The sequence below is a fragment of the Syngnathus scovelli genome, chromosome 6 (assembly GCF_024217435.2).
Source record: "Syngnathus scovelli strain Florida chromosome 6, RoL_Ssco_1.2, whole genome shotgun sequence".
Lineage (NCBI taxonomy): Eukaryota > Metazoa > Chordata > Actinopteri > Syngnathiformes > Syngnathidae > Syngnathus > Syngnathus scovelli.
The window spans coordinates 5,544,095-5,564,565 of NC_090852.1; the positions used below are offsets into that span (position 1 = coordinate 5,544,095).

The window sequence follows — 20,471 nt, forward strand, 5'->3', positions numbered from 1 at the left end:
CAAGGTTTGACTGTATTTTTGCTATTCTTGTTAAAATCACACTTACATATGAACTGGAAATGACAATAATAACACATAGTGAAAGCCAAATTGAGCAAATTTGCTATTTCAGAAGTGCGTGTCAAACTGGTAGCCCTTTGCCTTAATCAGTACCCAGGAAGTAGCTCTCGGTTTAAGAAAGGTTGGTGACCCCTGATGCAGCTGTATTGATATGAAAAGAATTGTGGTGCTCCGATGGCCCATTTTTCATTCAAATATTCTGCATTTCTTTTTATCAAGAAAATCAAACAAGCCTGCAGTTTCAATTTTCTTAATTTATTTTGGAAAAAGATTGAATTGCGAGTGTTTTCCAAGGCAGTAAATGTTGCGTTCACGTGAGAGTTCGCAGGGTTGTTCAAGATGAATCATAATACTGAATTTGTGTTTGACTTGAATTCCCCTTAAATAATCACGAACCTAAGGTCAGGTTTTGCTATTAGTAAACAGATTTGTGAAAAAGAATCAACAAAATAAATAACCTCCCATTTGCATAAATCTGCAGTTAGTCTGATGAACTTCCCCCATAGTCTTTTATTTACTCTTACAACAATAGACATGTTTGTGTCATTAAAATAATAATAATAATTAAAAAAAAGGAACACAAATTGCACCTCGTATATAACTATGTACAGAGTGGCGCAGCCAAAACCTTGTTTAGTTTTTCTTTGCTGGCCTTGTAGCACTTGATCGTACGCAGGATAATATATCCTTCATAAGAAATCCTTTGAAACCGCAGTAAGCGTGGACATAAATAAAACTCACATACAGTACATACACTGTGTATAAAAGAGGAACAAAAAGGACCCAAGAAAGCAGAGCATGCCTTCCGGTGACACTTACATTCACTTTTTTTCCCCGCACAAATTATGCAAAATGAAATAAACGAAGAATAGAGAACGATTATCACTTTTGTTCATCCAGCTCATTTTTGTGTGTGTGTGTATATAGTAAACTGAGGCGGTGGAAAGCTGCTTAATACTGATGGTCTTGTCTCACAGTTTTATTGACGGCCACCCATGAGGCCTTCATGAGCCTCACTGCACGAAATATTTGGCTGCTACGTGTTTTGGTTTCTGTGTATTAAATGCTACGAGTGGACGGAAGAAGGAGGAGGAAAACGTCAGAAGCATCTGGACAAGCGCCTTAATGCGTGTGAATGAAAACCAGTCAGCTGTCAGAGTGAAGTTTTCCCCAGTTTGGAATAAAATAGCAAATACTTTGATGGACTGACCTAGAGAATATGTGCGTGTATGTGTGAGCCGATACGTAAAAAAAAAAGTCCGTCAAGTGTTGACCGACAGAAACTAAGCATATCAACACTGTAACAATGACAGCACACGTTATTACAGTAAAAACGGAAGAGAGAACTTCAAGTGGTGACGTCATAACACTGATGTTCACAAGCGTGGCACCGGAATGAAAGCGTGTCCTAACTTTCGCTTGCTCTCTATGTACATGTTCTTGCCATGGGACATGGTCAGAATCATCCAATCTTCCGCATCGCTAGCCCGCGTTTGAGTGGTCGCCAGCCAAGCGCGTTCGAAAGTTTGAGTCGCGATGGAAGGAGGCGGAGGTGCTAATCGCCATGACGTCACGCTCAAGCATCGAACTTCCGTGTCACCGGACCACTTGAGAGAATGGATGATTATGGCCTTCTTTACTAGGGCTGAACAATTCCTCAAACTCATGTCGTCGAACACAATAGGTTGCAATGAGGGGGGGGTTAATTCACTTCTGTGGGTCAGCATTTTTTTTTTTCCCTTAAAACGTTGATGTGATAAAAGCCAAATCTGCGGCTTGTGTCCTAATCTTATGATTTATGTTCACACTTACAAATGTTGTGAGGGTGTTATAGTCAACGCCTTAAAGATGGCTAATGTTTGGTAAATATATAAAAGGTTTTCATATTAATTTGTCCTTTATTTTAGTATCACCTGTAAGACCAAAACATTTTGGTATGATGAATCTTGTTTACGCCAATGCAGATGAATTTATTGCTTGTGTTTGTTGAAAAAAGGCTGGGGAAGAGAAGCTTGAAAAGGATGCCCGCATAGTAAATCACAATGGCAATATTGAGGTGAAAAAAATACAATGATATAATTATTCAAAATTGTTCAGCCCTATTCTCTTCCGCGTAAAGTGTCAGCTGTGGCGCGCTTTCTTGACAGGAAGTCAAGCATGCTGCATCTCGGCTAGTGTGTAAACGTGACAAGCGGATTTAGTTTAGCCTGGCTTAGCTTAGCAGAGTTCAGCATAGCTGAGCGATTCGGTCATGATGGCTACAAGCTGAAGAGGACAGACGGCCCACTCCAAGTTCAGTGGCACTTCCTTCGTCTTCTTCTGCGCTCTGGCTCAGTGCTCACCTGCCCTGCCGAGGAGGGGGACGGGCGGGGGCGACCCCCGTGACCAGTCTCGGCCGAACCTGAATATCGAGGCCTTCGTTCCTCCCCGTCACACCATGAACTCGTTACTGCCGTACAGAACCAGCTGCTGCGGCGCCGAGCCGAACTCGGGTTCCCTGCGGTGTCCGCCTGACATCTCCCTCGGTGAGCTGCGGCTCAGGCGGAGCCTGTGGCTGGGGCGGCCTTTCCCAGGCCGCCGCCCTGACTCGGACGCATTTCCTGCCCCTCCCGGGCTGTAGGGGGCCAGCAGGGGTCCCGACGACGATGAGCGGAAGCGGTAGTGAGGGGAAAGCGAGTCCGACGGCGGCTGATTGAAGCAGGAGACAACGGAGGCCGAGTCGGCCGAGTCCACCGAGTCGGCATGGCGACGCAAAGGTCGCCTGCAATTCATCTCCCATTTTCGGGAGCCATAAGCGCCCGATTCTGTGGAGTCGGAACAACTAACGCTAAAAAAATTTCAAAACATATTTCTCCTGTGCTGATTGATAGCATCGTCACTTACAGTTTCTGTGTATCTAATCAAATTCTATGATTTTAGTTCAATCCTTACCGGGCTGCTCCCCTGTGGCACCCTCCGTTTCCATGGTGATGTTCTCGGAGCTGTCGGCCGTGCCGACGGACGCTTCCGATTCTGGAGTGTCGTCGTCGGACACTCGCGGTTCCAGGATCAACATCTCATATGTCAGCTCCTCCCTGGAAAAAAAACAACACATTGTGTACTTCCTATGTGACCCTGCTCATCAACTATTTAATTAACTAATCAACAAACAGCAATCAAATCTTTCATACTTTTCTTTCTGCAGACTCTCAATCTGCTTGTTGAGGATCCGTTCCTCTTGTTGCATGGCGAGCTGCTGCTGCTCGCTCAGCGTGCCCTCGGCCGCTTCCTCGCCGGCCACTCCCACGCTTTCGCTGTCCGCCACCGGGGGGCCCGCCCTGGGGCTGAGCGGCGGAGACTGCGCGTGGGCGCCGCTTTGCCGAACGCGGCTCTTGCTCTAAAAGTTTGGACACAAACAAAAACAAAACGTGCGCTTCTCAATATGGCCTGTAAATATTTTTAAAACAAACAAAAGAGAAACAATGATGGCAAAACACACTGGAGACTTTCTAAAAAAACTGGAGACTTTCTAAAAAAAAAAAATACACTTGCTTACAACGTACAGATGTGCTAATCACAAGAACACAGCTAACAACAAACTGGAGGGGATGCTAGTAGGACACTCACAGACTCAAAGAAAGGCTTTACCTTCAGTCGGGCAGCGTTAGGCTGCGTGTTAGCCAGTTAGCAAAAACAAAAATGTGTCAGTGCGGCAATAAAATTATCGTTCTCTCTCCGAAATACTCATGGAAGACACACAACACAACACCGACAGCGCCGCTAGCTGCTATTGCTAATATTGCTATTCAAACAACAAAACAATAAGCTTTGTGATTTTTTAAATTTGTGAATAAATTTAGACATGGTGCTTATTTTGGTGCGTGTATGCGCTGTGGTGCCTTGATAGCCGAGTTTGAATTTTTTGGGGCATACAAGCGGGCAGACGAGACAACTGCGAAGACTTGGACTGAACGGGACAGACAATGGTGATGGGCGGGCGCACTCGGAGAAGGGGGCATACATACCGGGGTGGCAGTGCGGGCTATGCTCATAAACCTAACAGCGATTAGTACAGGTTTCTGGAAGGAGGGGTCGGGGTTGGGAAGGGAGGACAAGTCGGGGTTAGAGAGGCTCGGGGGGCCTGCCGCCGTTGCTCAAAAACGGCTCGTAACACACTCAATACAGTTGCACATCCGGTCTCGTGCAAACAAGCCACTGCTCACCCCGCCCGCCTCGAATATTGGGCTCTGAAATTAAATATTGATATTTTTCTACGTCCACCAAGGATCTTTTTTTTTTTTAAATAGACTCTTAAGTGAAAATGTTGAAATTGTTTTTCCCCAGTGTCAAAACGCAAACCAAAAAAATTTGTTTTCATGGCGAAAATATGAGCTGCAAACATGGCTGCCGCTTCCTGAAGCTGACAATCGCGCAATGCCGAGCGTGGCGCTCTTACCATGGACCTCCTGACATGGCTCAGTCGGCTCTTGGCTTTGCTCTCGGCGAACTCCAGACTGTTGATGTCCTTCAGACGCGCTCTGTACTTGCTCATCTGCTCATTGATGATCAGCTCCACGCACCTGCAAAAAGGCCCCAAAATGTACATAGCATCAACAACAACGCAAAAGAACCACGATACTCTTCAAAAGTACAGTAGTACAGAAGAAGATGAGTGGACGCACGCTGTGGTCTTGCTGATGTCTTGGACGCTCTGCAGGGGGTCGATGGTGTCGGGGCAGCGCAGGACGCACGGGGCGAAGACGATGGCCAGCGCGTTGGCCGACATCCTGTTGGTGTCCTCCTGCAGCGCAATCCTAAAACCAAACATGAAGAAACGGAAAACATTGTGATGCGCTATGAAGTCGTGACATTTTATCAGCTCCAAATTAAAAGCAAAAATCTAGTTGCGGTCTCACCTGACCAGGTGGAAGATGAGGCGTTCCAGCGTGCTGAGGTGTGTGCGGCTCAGCTGGTCGATGACCGAGTACACACCTCGGATCACCTCCCGCTTGTCGGCTTGACCTGAGCGCCCAAAACGGCACGTCGTCACAAAACGAGGACAAAGGGCGGGGCGGCGTGACGTCACTTCACGCCACGCCACGCCACCACACACCACGCCACGCCACGCCACGGGCTTACCCATGGCTCGGAGGAACTCCTCGTAGAGCTCAAATGTCATGAGCGGGCTGGGCAGGTCGCGGAGCCACTGCTTGAACACGCTGGCGATGACGTGGATGTTGTAATCGTCCAAGATCACGCTGCTCACGTCTGGAAAGTGGCCAGCCACACGTGACTTCCGTTGCCTCGCAACTGGCCGAGCGCTTCGGAAACTGACCGGTGTCCAGCCCCTGGCGCAATTCCTTGATTTTATTGGTGGAGCCCGACTTCCTGTAGATGCCCTCCGTGTAGAGGCCGTGCATCTCGATGTAATTGATGAGCTTCTCCACGAGTTGGGGGACATTACGCTCCTCGCCGGTCAGCCTGGAGAGCTCCACGCCAAACTGACGAGGCGACAGCTCCGGATCGTACTTGGCCGCGCGCGCGACAGTCTCGTTAAGAAGGAAAAATAAAAAGACGACGACTTTCGCCAGCAACGAGCGTGGGTGCCTACCTTCTTGCTGCACTTGGTGGCCATCTTGGAGCAGCACTTCCTGTGGCAGGCGTAGCGGCAGACTGCAAGACAGCACACGAGAGTCTGTGCTTTGATAGCTCAGTCGAGGCATCTCATTGGTTGACACGTGAAGCCAAAAAGTGCCAACCCCATCCAAGATGGCATTACCGTGGAGAAAAATAATTTAATCAAATTTTTCCTCCCTCGGAGAAGAAGGATAAGTGTCAGGTAAGTGAGTTAGTGAGAACACGGCGCTCACGTTTGCAGACGCAGGCTCGGTCCATCATCCAGATGAGCGACGAGCAGTACTCGCAGTACGTGGGGATGCTGTACTGCGTTGACTTGAAGATGTGGCCGTCGTGCTCCTCAACCTGCGGGCGAGGGGGCGGCAACGACCAGCTCAGGCGACCGAGAATCACCACTCAAAATGGCCGCCTGGCGTTTTTAACTCACAATGTCAGTGTCCTTCTTGCGCGACTTCTTGCGCTCTCGTTTGGTGGCCTGGGAACAAAGACACGGAATTGAACTAAATTTGATATTTATCATTTTTAAAAACTGACAGCGTGAGCTGACTGATAAAACAAATCATATTTTTGGGTTGTAAGTGGAAGTTAATGAGTAGCTTACATTTTTTTCCAAAAAGCAAATAATTAATAATAAAATAAAAATGAAACAATAAAATTAAAATAATTTAAAAAAATAAAATGAAAAATCAAATAATAAATCAAAAATACATATATTTAAGGCTAGTGTAACATGAGCTTGAAATGATGTTACTTTTCATCCAGGCAATTCGATTTTTTTCTAAATTGGCTCCCGCGGCAATGACGGTTCATTCTTTTCTTACCCTGCCGATGGTCCCCTCCATGGGCTTGTACTCGGTCATGAACTCGTCCAGGAAGACCTTGAAGGTGTTGACCCACACCTTGACCGGCGACTCGTTCCAGTCGCGTTGCTCCAGCCGCATGCTCTTCTCCAGGATGTGCTCAAAGAGGGCGTGCAGGTCCTTGTAGCGAATACTCCTCCCGTCGTCCATCTGCCCGGCGACACACATGTTCGTTTGACATGGTCCACATGGGCGAGTCCACTGCACAAGATGGGGGGATGGCGTACTCACAGCCAGGGCGGTGGAATACGAGTTGAAGATGTTGATGCGGAACTCCTTCAGGGCTTTCTTGAAGACCACATCCACCATGGTGTCCTTCTTGCCGTTTTCACTCTCCAGGTCGGCGATCTGAAGGTACAAAGGCAAAAACATTTTGGGCAGTTCCCACACGTTCATAATACTAAGTGGTGTTTCCGGTGAGGTCATGGAAATATTGGGAGCAGCTCTGGGATGACCTAAATGCATTTTTGGGGCGGGCACCTTCTTGAGCAGGAAGTCGTTCATGGTGCGGTAGTCGTGAGCAGAGCTGAGGATGTGCAGCGTGTCATTCTGCCACTGGGCGGGTTCCAGAGCCACGCTGCTGATCTTCAGGCTGCGCCGCCGCCGCATCTTGGGAGACGGCTCCTTGTTCTCCTTGCTGTCCCGCAAGCCCCGTGGCACCGACACTGCCTTCAGGTCGGGACTAAGAGGAGGCGACGGGGCCTCTGACGGACGAAAAAATAAAATCAGCTGATGTAAGATGCAGCTTTTTTTTTTTTTTTAACCTCTCTTACCGGGTGTCTCAGCAGCACTTTCGCCCCTGCTGGACACTTTTTTCCCACCATGTTTACTTTTACTCCAGAATCGCATCTTCCCTCTCATTCTGCTCCAAATGACGAAAGTGAAAGAAGTGACAAGACACACATGATCATTTGCGTGCATCATGTGATCTCTCTACCTTCCATCGTGACTGGAGGTTTTCCTCAGCACCTCCACTTTCCCCAGATCTCCCGATGACATGGTCTTATGCATCTTCTTTGGGTCTTTGTGGGAATCCTGCAGCGGAAGACATAAAACCAGAAGAGTGAGCAAGCAGAGCGTTCCCAAAATGGCCGACGGCGTCCTGGGATGCTGCGAATGGCGACGAAGCGAGAAGGTTTGTCCCCAACGTCGGAATATGCGACTCACAAAAAGTTAGGTCACTTGGACTTTGGGGTGAAATTCCAGGATGGAGCGTAACCTTTACAAGTCACCTTTGACCTTTTAACTGAGCGCATTTTTGGTTCATCCTGAAATTTCTACTTTGTGTGGGTCGTGTCTCATTTCTCTTTTCATGGTGAATTAAATGTTGATTAGTAACAAGAAAGAGGACAGGATGCTCTTGATCAAGCGTCATTCGAGCCAGCATGCATCAGCGCAGCTTCTCTTCTCAAGAGTTGGATTGGGTGAGTCCAGGCCGTGCAGCAGCTGGCGCCATCTTCTTCGTTTCCAAGCAGACAGAAAAACACTTTGTCGTTACGGGAAGAGAGAGCCTGTGAAGTAAGAAGGCTCTGCCCCCGAGAAGTCGGCGGAAGTGGCGGGCGGGAAGACAAAGGAGGCCGAGGAGGGGTCACGGGGGGGATTTACCATCTCGGAGTCACTGTGATAGTCGGCCTTGGGGCGCGTGCGCGGTGGGCACGGGGAGGGGGGCGGCGTGCGGGAGTGGGCGGGGACGTAGTACTCGTCGTCGTCCGAGCGCGTGGCTCCTTCCGAGTTACAGCGCGTGAGGAAGTCGGAGCGCGTCCGGGACATGCGCGCTTTCTTTTTGGGGCCCGGCCGCCCCACCTGCTGCTGGGCAACCACAGCAACAGCAAAAATGTTCACAAACCGCCAAAGCGACTTGAGGAGACCTTTTATAGCGTTTTTCCACAATCTCAAAAACGGTTGTCCGTCAAACCTCGTTAGCAATTAAGCGGGGCCGGACCACTTGCTGCAGTGTGTGAAGTGTACATTTACCTCTCTGGTCCTGGAATCATCTTTGAACATGGACAAAGATCTTCCCTGGGTCACCAAATCCTTATCGGACCTGCAAGGAACACACATACACGCGTCTGGACCTTTTAGTAAACAAGGTCAAAGGCCATGTGGTGGTTGGGACTTACTTGGAGAACGGAAGCTTGCGTCTGGGTGGCGCCGTGTTGGTGGGCTTCTCCGTCATGTTGACAATGACGGTCTGAGCCGAGTTCTTCTTGTGGGCTTTGGGTGGCTTGGTGTCAAGGAGCGGGCTGGCGGCTCCCTGCCCACGCGGGACCGTTTTCTTCTCCCGCTGACCCGGGCGGACGGTGGGAGAAACGCCGGCTTTGGCCTCCAGGGTGATCTTGATGTCCACTTCTGAGCAGCAGAGGCCAGGAACTTCTGGGCTTGCCTCAAAAGTGGCTGGAGACGGAACCATGGAGGAATCGCCTTCCTCAAAAGTGGACTGTGGAGTTCTTTCTTCTTCAACGGTAGATGCTATCTCCAAACCCAATATGTGTGTCCGTTGGGAACTGGCTTGCGGTTCTCTGCATTCAGAAGTTCTTTCTGGACTTTGGACTACCGACGACCCCTCTTCCAGAGGACTCTCTTTTTGCATACTGATCAAGACCACGACGGGCTTTCGAAACGTGGACTCCCTTCTGTCCTTGGAAGACTTGCTGGGACTTTCGCGTGTCGGTTCTCGGACCGGACTTTGGTCCGAAGCGATGTAAAACGTTGCCCTCGGGCTCTCGGTCCTGAGCGGTGACTCCGTCTCGGGCTTTTCGTTGTGGTTTGAATCTCTCGCTGGCTCTGAAGTCAAACGTTCTCGAGGCGCGGTCAAACAGGACGTGAAAGCTCCTGAACTTTCGGTCTCTGTGTCCTCGGCAGTGAGCGCCTCAAAGCTATCGAGAGGCGAATGTCTGCGATAGTCCTCCGGGCGACAGGTGGCGCTGTCTGGTTCCAACTCTCCTCGAGGAGGCGTGTTGACATTTCCGGTGCGAACCTTGAGGAGCTCCAAGCTGAATTGTGCCTGCTCCAGCTCTCTCATGCGCCTGCTCTCTCGCTTGGCTCGAGTCTTGTGGCTGGCCTCGTCCGCGCCCCGACTTCGATTGTCTTCCGCCGGTTCCCCGGAGAGGTTCTCCACGTGATCCTGTTCCGAGGTGAGGTCGTCGTCGTCGGGTCCTTGAGTGATGGGCGCCGCCGCTTCGTGCTGCTGCTTCAGTTCTCGGAATCTATCGATTTTTGAAAAAGATTCATTACCGGCACAAAGGTTTTTTTTTTTTTTTTTTGCCTCTCCCACTCACCCTTTTGCGTACCTTAGGCGGGCCAGGTAACCCCTCGCCATGGCCTGCAGCAGCATCGCAGTCCTGCAGGTCTCACAGTAGCGTCTCCTCTCAGCGAATCCCCTCCAAGCCGCCTGGATGGCGACAGCCGCCGCCGTCCTTCGGCGCCGGCGCGTCCTCCAGCTCCTCTGGATGGCCACGGCCGAGCTGCGCCACCGCAGGAATGTCCGGCGCTGCCTGCAGCGCCTCCAGGCTGTCTGGAGGCACACAACCGCTCGCTCCTCCAGCCTCAGATCCATGGCGGACTCTCGAATGAGGCAGCATCGCCACCAGCGCTTCAAAACAAAAAATGGAGGCCAACGGGTTTTATTTGATTTGCTGCTGTTAATTATTTGTAATCAAAAAAGTCCCACTTGGATGACACGTGCAGCCAGGCTCATCCTGACAAAGTTGCTCCTCTCCAAGACGGCTCGGAAGCGACGCTGCAGCGTGATGATGCGCCGCAGAACTTCCTGGTGCAGGAGCGTCTGAAGACGTTGACGTTCCGCCTCCCGCAGGAACACCTGCAAGGCCGACGGGTGGATTGCACCCATCAAAATGTGCGGATGACACCAGGAGGAGTTTGCGGCTCTCTTTACCGTGGTGTTGCCCACTTGGTAGCCGGCCGGCATCAGATGGATCTGCCTGAAAAACTCCCTGATGCCCAACTTGGTTGCGGTTGTGCCTCGAGGCAGCAGCACGTGAAAGTGATGCACGAAATCCTGGAAATGACATCACGCTTACTGATGGGGGAGGAGGAGGTCACAATTTTTTTTTTTATTTCCAAGCACAATAAAGTATATTACATTTTATGCCATTTTTTGCTCATAGCATCAGAATCTAAAATGGGCCCAAAGCTTTACCTGGAAGGTGTACTTGACGCTGTAGCCCGATTGTCGGATCCGGACGGTTTCCAGCATCCCCGTGTAGCGCAGCTGCCTCAGCACTAAGCTGTCATTAAAGCGCAACGGCAGCTGACAAAGACAAGAAAATGATTATTTTTAAATTTATTTATCTTAGATCATATTTATTAAATTAATATATAATATAAAGAAAAGTATTGTATTTTTAATATAATATTATTATATTAATATTTATAATTGTGTTTTTTTTTCGTACCTTCTCAGCATTGGAGCGGATGCACTTGACAAAGTACGGCTCCGATTGGTTGAGCGTCTCCATCAGTTTAGTGAGGGAAGCCTGCACACGCAAACACATTCTCGTCTTGTCCAATCAATTTAGTTGAGTCCGACAGGCAAATTTTCATATATTTTTTTAAGAGTGAGCAATTAGTATTTTCTTTTGAAGTCCAGCAGGGGGCAGCAGAGAGCAAGCACTCACCTGGAACTGAGCGCTGATGCTGGGCGGTTTCTTCTTCTTGTGCAAGTGAAGCAACGACTTGGTGATGCGATCGTGGAGCGTCACACTGCTCAGGTGACGCAGAGATTTTACGTCCAACAAGTGCTACCAATATTAAAAAAATATATATATTAACACAAGTCCTCTTTCATAATTTGATGTCGTATTATCTATCACCTTGGGCAGGCTGGGCTTGACTTTGCAGTTTCTGTTTCTTCTGAAAAGTGAGATAAACAAGTCAGCAAGGAGAAGTTGAGGCAAAAACTTAACTTAGACAATAAAATACTTACAGTAAGATTCCCTGAGCTCGTTCCAAGAGTTTGCTGTTGGACGAGTTGACGAAGATGCCGTCCTCTCCCAGGGCCGTCAGGCTCCCCGCCGACGACAGGCGTCCCGACCTCGGCCCGCGCCCATTGCAGCCGGCGCCGAAGCCATCCCTGTACGGTGATAAAAAGCCAAATAATGACAAGGAACAAACGACGAAATGACGTCGAGGACTCACCGGCCGGCTTTCTCGTTCAGGGTGTTGGCGCCTTGAAGATCTGCCAGCGGAGAGCGAGGGTTCTTCCTGGTGATGCCTGCACGCCAAGGAATGAGAGGAAAACAAGATGAGCCGTGACTTTGCTACAACAACAAGAATATCACAAACGACAAAAAATGTCCAGTGCAGGCTCCCGCTTGTCCACAGGGGACGAATTCCAGATTTCTTTTCCGATCAGTCACAAAGGAAATTGCGCGGGCGAGGTTGCATTTCTTACGGCGCGCTGCCGTAATAAAAGCTTCTTGCTTCTGGTGTTATTGACCACAAGTGACAGCCTCAACCTGGAATTGATTTCTGAGCGTTTTCACTTGAACTCACCTCAGAAATGTGCCGCCATTTTAAAGCCCGTTAACAAGGCGCCGGCTTCCAAAAAAACGTCGCTTACAGGAATTTGTGGGGGCTCTAAAAGCGTGCTTGTTTCACACATGACCAGTCTGAATGTAATTTTATTGAGTTGGACAAATGTCTTCTCTTAAATCAAATCAATTTGTGGCAGGAATCGACGTTTTTTTTTTTCTTAATTGTGAGCAAGTTGGAGCTGTTCCCGATTGAACCTACTTACTGTATTTCTCATCCTTGCACCTTTGAAGGATCTCAAGGCTCCTCTGGTGAACCGGGTGATGAAGGAAACTGAAACTGTCCACGGTTTTGACGGCGGCGCAGGGGACGGCGGAATCGTGACCTAGCCATCAGATGTAAAAAAAAAAAGGTCATTTTGGGATCTGGTGATTGAATTGATCATTGATTTTGTTAATCGATTATTGAAACAGAATTGTTGAGCCTCTAATAATAAAAATAAATCGCTGTCGTCCGACCTGTCTTCTTGTATCGGCATCCGGCCTCCCTGAAAGCCACCAGGGCCCGGAAGTAGGCGCGCAAAACAGCCCAGCGGAATGTGGCCACCGGGTCGATTCCCATCAGGCCGCAGATGAAGGCGTTTTTGCTGCTCTTCAGCAAGGCCACCACGTCGGGACGCATGTGGTCCGTGTTCTTCTCCCGGAAGTCCTGAACAAGGCACAAAATATTTTTCGGTGTGGTAGATATCTCGCAGCCGATACCTCTCGGCCGCCGGCGTGATCCAAAAGACTGGAGCGCTTCCAGCAAAGTCAAAGTCAAAGTCAGCTTTATTGTCAATTTCTCCACATGCCAAAGACACACAAAGAAACCGAAATTTCGTTCCCCCCTATCCCACGGTGACAAGACATGGCTCACAACAGACAAACAAGTATAACAACAGCGTGCTGAATAAATAATGAATAAATAACACAATAAATAAATAAATAAATAAATAAATAAATAAATAAATAAATAAATAAATAAATGGGGTAGCGAGTTCAGGGTCCTAACAGCCTTGTGAAAGAAGCTGTTGGCGAGTCTGGTGGTGCGGGAGCGCAGGCTCCTGTACCTCTTCCCAGAGGGCAGAAGGTCAAACAAAGAGTGAGCCGGGTGACTCACATCTCTCGCAATCGAGGTTGCCTTGCGGGCGAGATGGGAAGTGTAAATGTCCTTCAAGGAGGGGAGCGAAGCACCAATAATCTTACCAGCCGTATTCACTATGCGCTGCAGGGCCTTCAGCACATGTGCTTCTTATCAGAACGCAGCTGGGAGGCGAGCGGGAGAATTAGATTGAGCGGGTGGACGGGGAGGGGGAAAGACAAAAGTAGGTCGGCGGCACGACGAGAAGTTCATAAAAGGCTTGGACAAAAAGGAGAGGAAAAGATGTGAAACGGGCCAATTACACTTGAGCTCCGCTGTAGCAACATAATCTGCTGCCGCCGCAAAAGTAGATGAAAGTTTTTAAACTGCCTGCATCTATATTGAGCAGGAAAGAAGCCCAAAAAAGTGATTTGTACTCTAATGAGAAAGAATCAGATCCGATCATCTTTTTTTTTTTTTGTCACACTGCAGAGCCAGAATTAGAAATTCCGAGCTCACCTTAACTCCGTACTTGACTTTGCCGGCGTAGTGCGTGATGATGAAAGCGGGCTCCATGACGGCGGGGAACTCGATGTAGCTGTTTCCCTCATGCTGACGCTTGAACTTGTCCAGCAAGGTCTGATTGGACGCCTGAGGGAAGCTGCCGTCAAACCAGACAAATGAGGACATGTCGCTTCCTGATTCACGCACCCCCCTCTGAGGCGTACTTGCACTCCTCGTCCAGCAGGTGGAAGAGCGCCGTGGGTTTCTTGCTGATGAGGTTGATGCAGCTGCTGTTGTCGATGTAGTCGATGGTGTGCCAGCTGATGCCCTCGACTCGGTACTCCTCCTGCCAGAAGACGGCAAAGCGCTCGCAAATTTGGAACCCGCAAAACAAAGGAATGTGGCCAGAGTTGCACCTGCTCCAGCTTGAAGATGTGCTGGTTGAAGTAATGCTGCAAACGCTCGTTGGCAAAGTTGATGCAGAATTGCTCAAAGCTGTTGTTCTCGTAGTCCTCAAATCCAAAGATGTCCAACACACCGATGGAGAAGATCTGGAGGAAGGCAACACGTGCTGATAATGTCAGCTGGGTTTTGTATTTTTCAGATTTGCGGCCATTAAAGACGATATTGGCGATTGCCTTTTAACTCATTCAGTGCCATCGATGGTTATAGACGTCAAAGATATTAACTGGGTCGGCAGGACGAGGCCTTTCGTTAGGGATTATTTATCTAATTCAGGGGTGGGCAAACTTTTTGACTTGAATTGGGTTCTAAATTTTGACTGGGGGGACCGAACCAGGAACAGATGGATGTAGTGTTTGTGTGAAGTAATATAAACGACCTGTAAAGGTCATTGCATAAAAGGTTTTGGCCTTTAGTAGGTAGTAAAGCATGGATATTCAAAAAACGTTTTTTGAAAACAAATGCATTTATTAACAGCATTAAAAAAAAAAAACACCGCTAAAAAACTGCTATCAGTGATTCTCGTAAAATACGACAGTTATTATGAATAACATTCTTCATCACTTCAGTGCCTGCAGGTCAGATTAATGAAAGATGTATGTTTAATTTATGAGATCACATTAAACGGCAAACATTCTGACCAAATATATCATCTTGAAGAATCGGTGAAAGCATACATCCAAATAAAGTAATCAAAACGGCAACATGGTGAGGAGTATCTGAAAATCAGAGCAGAGTTTTAACTCACAAATACCTGGTAACAGAGGTGAGAAAACGGGAAACACTTCCTTAAAGTAAGCCTTAAGAACTTTACAGGTTAAGATTAGTCACAAACAGGTGGTGCATCAATGTCCTTGAGCATCCTGCATTGTTTGAAAATGAGAATGGTCGCTAGTTTCAATCCCTGCTATTTGTACAGATCATATTCAAAATGCATTTTTTTACAACAAACTTGAAAGCCCCCACTTCATTTTCAGTGGGAACAGTGTAGTCTGGAGTAAAATTTGTTGTGGCAATTCTTAGGAGAGATCCGAGGTGTTGGTCTGTTTACCTAGATCTGTGACGGGTTGATGTTGATGTTCATGTGGCTGAACGTCACGTCGCGTACGTCGAGCCAAATTGGCCACTCTTTTTAAACACTCAGCACTCAGTGTCCACCTTGCTTTTCCTTGGGCGACTCATTTTAATGGAAGGATTCCAGGGGAAGGTTTGTGGGTGGCTTTAGCGTAAAACTGTATCCGAAAGCTCGGCGCGCAAATTACAAGAATGCTGTCGTCACAGCCCACGCTCTAAATTCGGCACTGATACAAATAGAGCGCGAGTGCGCCATTTCCGTACTACTGAGTACGTACACGCACTTGTGAGTGTGCACCGAGCTTTCCGACACGGCTTCCGGTAGTAAATGCGCAGGCGAGTGGTTCCCCATCTACTGGGGAAACGCAGTCATTGCAGGCAAAATGACCGAAAAAAAAGTTTAATAATACAATTTATTTAGGGTTGGCGGGCCGGATTAAACGGTCCCGTGGGCCGGATGTGGCCCGCGGGCCGTAGTTTGCCCATACCTGATCTAATGGGAAGGCAAGAGGAACAACCTCGATAAGAAGCGCCGCCGCATCGACCCACCTCGGCGTGATCGACATGACGTCAGTGCCGAGGGAAAACAAAACACCAGAGGGGGTAACGTGAGCTGATGGGGAATTCAATGCCATCTGCCCAAATCTCGGGGTGGGGGCGGCATCCTGGACTTTAGCAAAAACGTCTCACCTTTGACTTGTCCTCCAGGTCCTTGTTGTTGAGCAGAGCGTGATTGGCCCGGAACACGATCCAGTCAAAGAGAGCGCTGTACAGCGATTTGGCCATGGAGTCCCTCACCGTGCCCGCCTGCGCACAACGTAAACAAAATTCAGCTCCTCAGTGACGGGTAACAACGTCGAGTATAAATTGGCATTTTTCAAGCGGTTCGGAAAATGGATACATGGATAGATGGATGTTCTGAATGTGAATATTGAAGGGTAGGTGTCGGGTCGGGTCGTTCGGTTCAGGGCTTGGTGTCGATGTTGACATTTGACATTCATGCAATATTTGCGCTGCCTTCAACACAACAGCAGCAAAACAACAGATTTGATTTGGCCTATTTTCCACTGAACATGAGCTCGCCATAAAAATCACAGACATACTATAACAATAATAATAATAATAGTAATAATTAAAAACTAATAAATACTAATACTAATAATAATTAAAAACGAATAAATAATACCAATAATAATAATAAACATCTTATCAATAAAGTCTGATACGTAAGACGGCCAATCACAGAATAGTGAGACAGCGCAGAAATGTGAGAGAACGTCTGGTTGAAATGTATTGAAGGAACTCTGAATGCTAGAAAAAATAATTGTTGAAAGTATTGCCATGAACACATCCAGTTTTTGTTAAGAGTGCAAATTGCGAGCCGGTCGCAGCCTTACTGTGGCGACAACCAAAATATTTTGGCTTGTTTTGAGGTCTCAACAATAGCTCCTATTTTTCCACACTGAATGAAAAATGAAGGGAGCAAATATTTGTCCCGCTGCTTCATGGGCACGCCGAGCTAAATATGACTTGCAAGAAAATTTTTGCATTTAGGCAAAAAAAACACCAAAAAAACATTTGCATTATTGATTCTTTGTGTTATTTTTAGCCGCTCAGGCTGCATTGCTTGGGTTATGCAAGAAGGTTATGAATAATTCAAGCAGAGAAATCATAATGGGAACCCGGGGGGACTGAGAGTTGTGATGCAAATGTCGAAGTGTTTTCCTTGTATGCTTCCTTGCTTAACTCTTTGCAACCATCGCATGCACGCGTCTCCATTAGATAAGAGGAAACATTTGTCGACTATTGCGGAAAGTATCTGCAGACAGCGGAGGCTGACGGCGGGAAAAAAAGAAGTCTACACACCCCGCAGTATGAATTGCGGCTGCCTCGTCTGCCCTCATATTTAAGAACATGTGGCATCATAAAAGTCAGGACTAAACGTTTGCAGCTCTTTTTTGGGTTGCGTCAAAGCACACTTTGGAGGCTGCCTGACTGACATTATGGCGCTCAAATAAGTGACATTGATAATATACTTCAAAAACTTTATCTCGCTACCAAAACAATATAAAGTTGAGTACAATCATTTGAATTAAAATAAAGCTCCTTCACCGACTTAAAAAATACAATAACAAAATAATTAGATAAATAAATAAAAATAAATAAATAAAAATAAATATAACCAATCAATCAACTGAAAGAAAAAATATAATGAGCTCAGCTTCTGACACAAGTCAAGGTTTCAGATCCAACAAGGCGTATTTCCGCGGGCAGCGTTTGCCCATTGTGGGATTTATTAAAAGCTCAGTTTATGCCATAAAGCTTCTACAAATCTCAAGTTACAGATCTGCTAAAGCCATTTTGCAGGGGCTCTCTGCCAAAGATAAAAAGTCAGCATTGTCATTTCAGCAAAGAGAGAAATCTGTATGCGGCACTCGCATCGGACAAAGCTCATGCGGAAGCTCATTTGTCACTTCCTCCGGGACAGCGCCAGTGTCGGACCCCTAAGAGCGGGTCAGGGTTCTTTCTGTGAGATGAGCTGCGAGCGCCCGTGAGCCAAATTGATGGGTGTTTCTGCCGGAAGGCAAACGGTCAAGGTCCGGCTCCGAGCCCTGTGGCGCTCCGCTCCATATGACAGCGTGACAATCGGGTCGATTGATTGTTCAAGCCTAAAATAAAGTCAAGCACCATCTCGTCTTTTGGTTCAGCTGAGGGACAGTTACAATGTCAGCTCGTTGGCTGTGTCGCATATTCCAGTGGAGGCTTCACATTCCTCAGACAAGAGCACATGACTACATGCATGGAGAGGGTGGAGGTCCGGCATTGGGGGGGCGGGGGGCTTGTGAGCAACTATTGTTAGTGCACAGATCAGATGTGCATGTGGGTGGTGGTCGGCTACGAAGACTGTGTGTGTGTGTAGTACTTCCTTCCTCAGACAACAAAAGCCCCGCGGCCACAAGCAGTAGGCCGGACGGCAAATTAAATTCTGCACAGTAATCGAGTACTCGCAGATGAACTGCTGAACGGTCGGCGTGGGCCCAATATCACATCAAAGAGGCGGGTGGGCGGCTCCACGACGACGGCTGCTTGGCACGACAGGAAACGGGAAGTTGCAGGGGGAAGCGGACGAGTTTGCGCGTGCGAGTCGGGCCACAGAGACAAACTTGAGGAAGCGCACCAATACAATCGAGGCCTGACGCATTTTGTCGCAAAACCGTGACTGAAGCTACTTCCTAGTCAATGATTGGAAATGGAGGGAATTTATTTATTTTTTTTTTAAATAAAAGTTGCTACTTCCTGGTCAATGATTGGAAATAGAGGGATTTTTTTTTAATAAAATCTGCTGGTTAGCATTTTGATACATGCGCGAATCACCTCAGCAAGTTTGTAGGGCACGATGAGCCTCTCGCCAACAGTGATGGTTTTCCTGGTGGTCAGCGCCTCCAGCAGCATCTCCTCTTTCACCTAAAATCAAGACAATGCTTAAATCCCTGCGGATGATCCTTATATGAAATAATTATAAACATAATGAATTTAATTTAACAGCAACAATTATTATAATAATAATTATTAATATTGACAAAAAAGAGAAAATCCACGTGCAATTCACACTATCACATCAATATAGCCATTTAAATTGAATTGAGAAAGATCGAATTCACACGTCAATACAAACAGCCATTTAAATTGAATTGAAGATAAGGGAAGTGAGCCCACAAAGGGTAAAATGTTGGTTTTGACATTAGAACAACTTGTTCCACTGTTGCTCATTCATCTTTGACTTGTTAGTCATCTTTAACCAAGCAAGGAAAGTCCTTCCCGCTTTCGGCATCTTCCTGGCGAGCGCCCACCAAAGCGGACCAAACTTGGCAGCGGCCCAGCCATTGATGACACATGGCGCGGCGGGAGAAGCAGATGTCAGAGCCGCACGTCACACGAGGCAGCCTCAGGGATTAGTAAATAGTATCACCAAAGCGAGTGTGGACGTGCGAGGGTATTAGCGGACTTCATTTCACACTGCGGGCTAATCCCTACGCAAGGTGCAAAGAGCACGCTGGAAGCTGCCAGGCAATTGGTGGGGGTGTGCTCGGTAGCACAGATCAGAGCGTTCATAAACACAAAAGTGTCAGAACTGATCCGAGGTCACATCAAAACATCACCATTGACAGAAAGCTCCGGAACACTTTGGATGTTATTTCCCCAGAGCCGCGACAAACGTGTTGTCCCTGTGGAGCTTTTAAATTAGACCTTCAGAGAAGCAAACGTTTTTAGCATTTTTTTTACCTTGATGAATGCGGCGTCATCACGCAGATGACTTTAAGCGCGTCAGTCCGTGGCCGCTAGTGGGTAAACGAACCCGCGTGGCACAAGAGGTTTAAAGGGCTAGGGACATCCCTTTTTTTTTTTTTTCAATTAGAACGGAATTTGATAGAATGTATAAAGTGAACACATTTGCCGCATTGGAAATTAAAAATGGACACCGATTACTAAGAATAAAGCTGAAATGAAATGCCAGTTTAACGATCGGGTCCCGCACGAAGCCAAACTGGCGGCGCCATTACTGTGACGTCACAAGTTGTACATCTGGATGTCAACAAACCCAAACAACATGGCAGATGATAGCGACAGCTCCGTTTCTAGCGGCAATATTAGCATCATTTTATCCGATTCAGAAACCTCTTTTGACGCAGAATATGATGAATCTAGCAGTTCACTTGGGCTGAGCTGAGCACATTTTCTGAATTGTGCCCCTCCCGTCACTCTGGTTAGGTTGGCATAGTAAAAAGTGCTCTCGGGGGCTTTAGAGTGCCGAGTTGATCTCGGCACATGAAGACATGACCACCTGTAACGTTTGGTTTAGGTTTTATAACCATTTTTAATTTTATTGCTTAAATCGCATTTTTTCGTCGAGCTGAGCACGTTTTCTGAATTGTGCCCCTCCCGTCACGCTTCGACATACTTTTCAAAGTCAAAGTCTCCTTTATTGTCAATTCCTCCGCATGTCAAGACACACAAAGAGATCGAAATTACGTTTCTCACTATCCCAGGGTGACAAGACAGCGTTCACAACCCACATACAAGTAAACAACACAAGAAAAATAAAACAAAAAGATGAACAATAAGAGTGATAGCACGCTAGCCGCTCCCGATACACAGCAGAGTCCGGAAAGATAAGACAGAGTTCACAACGCACATACAAGTAAACAACACAGGAAAATTAAAACAAGAAGATGAACAATAAGAGTGATAGCACGCTAGCCGCTCCCGATGCACAGCAGAGTC

General features: G+C 47.5%; 1 protein-coding gene across 2 annotated transcripts in view; it reads right to left on the reverse strand.

The window, feature by feature from the left end:
- Positions 1-299: 299 nt before the first annotated feature.
- Positions 300-20,471, reverse strand: part of LOC125970669 (unconventional myosin-IXAb) — a 46,483-nt gene continuing 26,311 nt past the window's right edge. The window contains exons 9-45 of one of the 2 annotated variants that reach the window (XM_049723214.2): positions 18,564-18,653; positions 15,879-15,995; positions 14,069-14,203; positions 13,877-13,998; positions 13,668-13,809; positions 12,548-12,737; positions 12,295-12,414; positions 11,694-11,769; positions 11,482-11,628; positions 11,369-11,408; positions 11,174-11,296; positions 10,952-11,032; positions 10,696-10,806; positions 10,432-10,554; positions 10,207-10,356; positions 9,827-10,128; positions 8,657-9,742; positions 8,511-8,580; positions 8,142-8,342; positions 7,474-7,571; positions 7,310-7,398; positions 7,017-7,240; positions 6,768-6,884; positions 6,498-6,686; positions 6,104-6,151; positions 5,910-6,021; positions 5,651-5,712; positions 5,375-5,567; positions 5,179-5,307; positions 4,956-5,061; positions 4,722-4,853; positions 4,496-4,619; positions 4,065-4,118; positions 3,688-3,708; positions 3,231-3,436; positions 2,992-3,134; positions 300-2,864 (exon numbers count right to left, since the gene is read on the reverse strand). In XM_049723214.2, coding sequence (XP_049579171.1) covers positions 2,491-2,864; positions 2,992-3,134; positions 3,231-3,436; positions 3,688-3,708; positions 4,065-4,118; positions 4,496-4,619; positions 4,722-4,853; positions 4,956-5,061; positions 5,179-5,307; positions 5,375-5,567; positions 5,651-5,712; positions 5,910-6,021; positions 6,104-6,151; positions 6,498-6,686; positions 6,768-6,884; positions 7,017-7,240; positions 7,310-7,398; positions 7,474-7,571; positions 8,142-8,342; positions 8,511-8,580; positions 8,657-9,742; positions 9,827-10,128; positions 10,207-10,356; positions 10,432-10,554; positions 10,696-10,806; positions 10,952-11,032; positions 11,174-11,296; positions 11,369-11,408; positions 11,482-11,628; positions 11,694-11,769; positions 12,295-12,414; positions 12,548-12,737; positions 13,668-13,809; positions 13,877-13,998; positions 14,069-14,203; positions 15,879-15,995; positions 18,564-18,653 — 5,847 coding nt within the window. In that variant the 3' untranslated portion in view covers positions 300-2,490. Of the gene's footprint in view, positions 2,865-2,991; positions 3,135-3,230; positions 3,437-3,687; positions 3,709-4,064; positions 4,119-4,495; positions 4,620-4,721; positions 4,854-4,955; positions 5,062-5,178; positions 5,308-5,374; positions 5,568-5,650; positions 5,713-5,909; positions 6,022-6,103; positions 6,152-6,497; positions 6,687-6,767; positions 6,885-7,016; positions 7,241-7,309; positions 7,399-7,473; positions 7,572-8,141; positions 8,346-8,510; positions 8,581-8,656; positions 9,743-9,814; positions 10,129-10,206; positions 10,357-10,431; positions 10,555-10,695; positions 10,807-10,951; positions 11,033-11,173; positions 11,297-11,368; positions 11,409-11,481; positions 11,629-11,693; positions 11,770-12,294; positions 12,415-12,547; positions 12,738-13,667; positions 13,810-13,876; positions 13,999-14,068; positions 14,204-15,878; positions 15,996-18,563; positions 18,654-20,471 lie in introns of both variants that reach the window. The other variant, XM_049723213.2, reaches the window with a different exon arrangement.